Source organism: Chinchilla lanigera, unplaced genomic scaffold (genome assembly GCF_000276665.1).
Source record: "Chinchilla lanigera isolate Chin_1 unplaced genomic scaffold, ChiLan1.0 scaffold00008, whole genome shotgun sequence".
NCBI lineage: Eukaryota > Metazoa > Chordata > Mammalia > Rodentia > Chinchillidae > Chinchilla > Chinchilla lanigera.
The window spans coordinates 26183863-26190278 of NW_004955409.1; the positions used below are offsets into that span (position 1 = coordinate 26183863).

Below are 6416 nucleotides of genomic sequence, written 5' to 3' on the forward strand. Positions count from 1 at the left end.
TACAGTAGAGCAAAGATAATCTCAGCAAATGGTTCTGGAACAATTAAACATTTACTTGCAAAAAATAAATGTAAATGTTCCCATCACAGAAATTAGCTCAAGATGGATCACAGACCTAAATGTAAACACAGAACTATCCAAACCCTTAAGACTTTAGTGGCGAACCTATACCATGCAGACCACAGATGGGCTTTTTGTGATCAATGAAACCTCTGAAAGTTTTGCCATCACTACCCTAGAGATAACAAAGGAGAAAACCTGGATGATCTTAAATATGGCGATGACTTTTCAGATACAAAACGAAAAGAGCAGTGCATGAAAGAAATAACCAATAAGCTAGGCTTCATTAAACACATTTGATCTGCTACAGATGATGTTGAGAGAATGAGATTACAAGCTACAGACTGGAAGAAAATATTTGTGGAAGACATCTGATAAGAACTCTTAAAATTCTCACAAAGAGCTCTAAAAAGTCTACAATAAGAAAATGAGCAACTGAGTTAAAATAGGGACAAAAGACCTGAACAGACACTTTACCTACAAAGATGTGTAGGTGGCAGTGTGGAAGGAAGCAGTGTGGAAGGTGTTCCATATCAATTTTCTTTAGGGAACTAGAAGAAATTAAAATGAGATGCTGCCTTATAGTAGCCAAAAATCCAAAACATTGACAACACTAAACGCTCAAGAAGCTGTGGAGCAAAGGAAAGAAACTTTCATTAGTTGCTGGTGGGAATTAAAAATGTTATAACTACCTAAGACAATTTGGCAGTTTCTAACAAAACTAGATATTCTCTTAGGTAATCCAACAATTGTACTGTGTCATATTTACCCAAATGTATTAAAAATTTACATCCACATAAAAACTTGCATGTAGATACTGATAGGAGCTTTATTTGTAATTACCAAAACATGGAAGCAACCATGATATCATTCAATAGATGAGTGGATATTTTGGGGTATACAGCTGTGAAAAAGAAAGTTTAAAAGTAAGTCCAGGATATAGCTCAGTGGCACAGTGCCTACCTGGCAAGCACAAGGTCCTGAGTTTGAATCTTGGTACCAAAAAAGGCGAGTCTGAGAACTACTTTTTATCAACTTATTTAACCTAAATTGAGTGCTCAGTGTTTATTTACCTCTAGTTTATTTAACCCACTTAAACAGTGAAAATTTATTGAATAAATAGTTAAAATACCTACTGTCTTAGTTACTTTTATTACTGAGGCAAAATACCCAACACCCAAAGTTAAAGGAAGAAAGGTTTATTTGGTTCACAGTCTGCAGAGATCTCAGTTCATAGTTGACTGGGTGGCATGGCAGAGGGGTATCACAGAGGAGAAGTAATCCATGGCAGGCAGAAGGCAGACATCAGCAAGGCAGCAAGCTACAAGGGACAGTAGCAGCTTTTTTTCTATCCCTTACTATTCTATCTGTGCTACCTGCCCATAGCACTCATACCCAGAACTATGCCAAACCAATCAGTGGACTAATTTAGTGATCTCACACCCTCACTCTCAGCATCACACACTTCGGATCCAGCCACCTCTGAAAAAGCCCCACCTATGACTGCATGAGGCTTTAGGGGGACATCTAGATATAAACCGTAACACCTACCAAAATTAGTTTGTGCTTTATGCTATTTTGGCTAGTAGAATGAGGGAAGTAGTTAAAATAAATGTATGTAAGATTCTTCTAGTATATTCATGGAAACTAGGTTCCCACAAATCTCGTTTCCAAGTTATACTGACTTGTTTTTTTTCCTCCTTTCTAGAAAGAAAAAAGATGCAATTGATCCTTTATTATTCAAGTACAAGGTGCAACCCACTAAAAAGGAATTATATGAATCTGCAATTGTTAAAGCAACACAAATCAGGTAAAAATCAGTATCTTCTCCTATTGTAGTTTAAAGTAAAATAATTATGTATATTAGAGTAAGAAGGTTTGATTTAAAACAAATGGGTAGTGTTGCAAGTGGTCATTTCCTTTTTTTCCGGGTGGTGTTTTGTTTTTGTTTTTGTTTTTGTTTTTGTTTTTGTTTTTGTTTTTGTTTTTGGTATGTGTGTGTGTTTTTGAGACAGGGTCTCGCTATGCAGTTCAGGCTAGCCTTGAGCTCTGTAGCCCAGGCTGGTCTCGAACTCACAATGATCCTCCTGCCTCAGCCTCCCAATTGTTGGGATTACGGGTATGCACCACCATGCCTGGCTGGTTTATTTTGAGACAAGATTTCACTATGTAGTTCAGGCTGTCCTCCAACTCATGGCAGTCCTCCTGCCTTAGCCTCCTGAGTGCTAGGATCATAAATGTGCACCACCACGCCTAACTGCTCTCATTTTAAAATAAATTAGATCGGCGATATAGCTCAATGGCATACGTGCCTGCCTGGCAAGTGCAAGGTCCTGTGTTTGATTCCTGGTACCAAAAGAAAATTAAAATTAAAAATAAAATAAATTTGTATTTTTATATTCATAGAATGATAAAAATGAATCCAAATGGACTCCTTGAGCCCTTTGTTTAGATTAGTAAGTGCCCCCAAATAGTCTTCAAGCTGAAGAATTAAGTATCCTATTTATGAAGTATTCCTCATAAGAGAATTCAGTTTTCAAAGCTCAAAAATTTGAATGTACTTACAAAAATATCACATTTGTAGTATTTTAATCATTAAACACAGGTACCTGGTGAGTCTCTTTTCCTTGAGAAAGTTAAATAGGGAATGGGAATGTAGCTTAGTGTGGAGCCCATGCTTAGCATCTACAAGATCTGGGGTTCCATCCCCAGCAGTGATGGGGGGATTACATAATAAAATATAAATATCCTTAAAGTCTTTTGTTTGAGACCCAATCAGAAAGGGAGATAGTACCTACTGTGTGAAAGAATTGGCTGTGGGTGTCAGAGATTGATGTTAGGAAAATTCTTCTTGTTGCCCGTTGTGGTTAGGCTCTTAGTCATCTGAGAATAAGCTGATGTTACCAAGCTTCTAGGAATCAATCTTACATATCATTTGATGTGAAATAATTTTACTTATTACATGCTGTTTGTCCCATACATACTTGTGCGTCCAAAGAAGAGTAATATGTGTAAAGTAAATCCTGAGGCAGATGTAGCATTTTCTAGGTCTGTATTGAGGTACGTGGCTTGTCAGTTGGTTTGTTAGTTTTGTTGTTAGTTTTGAAGGGTATATTAGTTTAAGAGCTCTAAAGAAAGCATTCTACATTTTATTTATTGTACCTTGAAAAATAATTTTCCTAATCTAATATTCATGTGTTATTAAAACTTTATAGTTTGTTTAGTTTATTTGGTTGTTTTTTGTCTTTTTTGAGACAGGGTCTCACTATGCAGTTCAGGTCTGCCTTGAGCTCACTTTGTAGGCCAGGCTGGCCTTGAACTCGCGGTGATCCTCCTACCACAGCCTCCCAAGTGCTAGGATTACAGATGTGCACCCCCGATTTGTTTAGTATATGAGCTAATGAATATTATAGTTATGACTGAACATTTTCCTTGGTAAATTTTTTTCCTTTTGCCTTTAGTTCAAGATACATTATTTATATACTGTAATCTTTAATTTTTCAATCTCTTTTACTTACATTTCATCATTTTACTGATAGACCTTATAGCCAGTGGCTGTTGTCTGGCTGTTAAACACTTTAAATGTGACTATTTAGGGTAACGGACTGAATTTTTTTATTTACTAAAAAGCCACATGTAAAACTGGGTGTGCTACTATGCACCTGTAATTCCAGCTACTTGTGAGGCTGAGGCAAGAAGATGGGTGAGTTCAAAGTGAGCCTTGGCAATGTAGCAAGAACCTGTCTCAAAAACTGTGATATAGTCAGTAGCTAATGTATAGGACAATGCAGTCCTTGAGAGCTATTCAGTAGTCAACAGACGATTTCATCTCAGCCCCGTCAGAGCACAGAAAGCAGTATGTACTGGCAAGGACGAGCAGGGAAATGAGCCCTTCGATAATGTTGGTGGGGATGTAAATTAATACAGTTTGACTTCGTCTTGGCAGCTGCTGTATGGTGCTAGAGTACACTAGTGAACCCAGGTCTTTACTGTCACGGTACTTAAAATGCAGGAAAAGAATACACATTTTTGGGAGACTACTGCTTTCAAATGTTGTTTATTCCCTTTTTATCATAGCCTTTTTTTTTTTTTTGAGACAAGGTCTTACTGTGTAGTTCAGGCTGGCCTTGAACTCAAACTCGAGGCAATCCTCCTGCCTAAGCCTCCCTAGTGCTGGGATTACAGGCGTGTGCCACCACACTCACCCTCATTCTAGCTTTTTTTTTTCCAGTATTACTTTTTGACTTTTATTAATACAGGTTTGCAGTACATAACAACTACATTCATGGAAGGGATTGGTACACGTGCATAACACATTTCCATTCCTTTCTTCTCCCCCTTGCTCCACCTGTATTTAATTTTTCCAGCATCAGATTCATTGTTTATCTTATAAGACCTTATGAAGTTAATTATCATATACTGTATACAGATTTAAACCAGAGTAGTGGACCATAAAACACAAAAGAAAATTATACTATACCAAGGTACACTTTTAGATCCATTGTCTAGACTGGATTACAGTACTTTTTATTTTTGTCTTTCTCCCTGCTGTTTTAATTTTTTTTAATTTTTTTATCATAGCTTTTAACTCGGTTTTTTATTAGTGAGAGTACATTGAATGTAATTAAAACACTTAAAATTTTCCAGGGATACTTTTGTATTTTTTATTGTAGTAGACATTTTATAATAAATCCACTCAACTTATAACTTCCAGCATAGATACCACTGTATAAAGTTTCTCATAGCTTATACATAAGTACTATTGGAAGATGAAATATCCTTCATTGTCTAGTTTAGGTTATAAATTTGTAGAGATGATGGAGTTTGAGTTGAATTCTTTGGGGTTTTTTTGGTTTTTGTTGTTTCCCTTTCTCGGTACTGGGAATCAAACTTGGCAGGCAGACACTTATGCTACTGAGGTATATCCCCAGCCGTGAGTTGAATTCTTTGATAGTAACACTGCCTTCTCTTCTTTCCCTGTGTAGCCGGAGAAAACACCTATTTTCTCATGAAAAACTAAAGCTTTTTCTGAAGCAACACTGTGAACCACAAGATGGAATCATTAAAATTAAGGTAACCAGAACAATGAAATGACTTGTTGGAAGGAAGAAGCACTGCAGAAATAGTACTTGCAAGATGGGTGTAAATGGCTCTCTTTTTTATCTGGACTCAATTTTGAGTACTTTTTAAAAATATTTCTTGGACTAAATACTATTTTTGCAGTTGCTAGAATTGTTAGATGGCTCCTTCACTACCACTTTCTTTCTTACACAAAACATCAACCAGGACTGGAGAAAAATAGATGAAAAACTTGGAACAAAGAAAAGTTAGGAAGTGGGGCTACTACAGATTTCTAATTGTGTGGTTCTGGCTTATAAATAATAGATGAGTTCAAAGAATGATTTTAAAACGTCCTACCAAATAAGAAAACAATGTATCAATAGAACAACATAGGCTAAAGAGATAGGTTATATTTTATTACTAGCTATTAAAAGGGAAAAATAAAGTTTTAGGCCTCACATTGTACATTAAATGAAAAGTTAAATGGTAAAACTAATATTAATTTTTAAAGATGTGAAATACCTAACACATTGAGATAGAGAGGCATTAAGTAAAAAAAGCAATGGATGAGTTAGAAAGATGTATGCATTTGTCAGAAATCAGCTGATGATGCTTAACATGCATTTTCTTTTATGTAAATTTAAAAATATTTTTAAAATATATTTATATGAAAAGTAACCTTTCAGATCTCTAGAGGAATAGCAAATGGTGTAATAAATAAAAGCAGGACATGGGTTAATCACTTGGAAAAATAAACCTCATGCAAAATAAGAACTGCAATAAATTTTAATGTTACGCAAGCTGAAATACTTAAGAGGAGCAATAGAAAAGAAATACCAACGAGACTGAGTTGATAATATAAACAGGTAGGTTTAAATGTTACGAACAAATTTCAAAAGCAAGTGCAGTGGTACCTTGGTTCATGAGTGCTTTTTTTGCAGTTTGCTTCACATACGGAAGTGTTTGGCAAAATTTTGTTTTGTTTTCAAACTCTATATCAGATGACACATACAACCCCAGCCATCTTTCCCACACAAACACAAATCTGGCCATCTTTTCCAAAACCGTAGAATAGATCAAGTTGTTAAGCCAAGATACCAGTGTGGTACCATAGAGAAAAATACCTACAGTGAAGACAATAAAGAGCTAAAATTAATTAGGAGAACATTAGCGCTCCAGTAGAAAAATGGAGCCAGGCATGGTGGTGTACACCTGTCATCCCAGCACTTCTGGAAGCTGAGGCAGGTGGATAGCTGCAGTTCAAGGCCATCCTGGGCTACGTAGTGAGTTCAAGG

The 6416-nt window shown here is 36.1% G+C and overlaps 1 protein-coding gene across 1 annotated transcript in view; it reads left to right on the forward strand.

Moving 5' to 3' along the window:
* Positions 1 to 6416, forward strand: part of Baz1a (bromodomain adjacent to zinc finger domain, 1A) — a gene marked incomplete in the record, with an annotated part of 95000 nt that overhangs the window by 46902 nt on the left and 41682 nt on the right. The window contains 2 exon segments of the mRNA XM_013510376.1: positions 1769 to 1870; positions 5046 to 5133. Coding sequence (XP_013365830.1) covers positions 1769 to 1870; positions 5046 to 5133 — 190 coding nt within the window.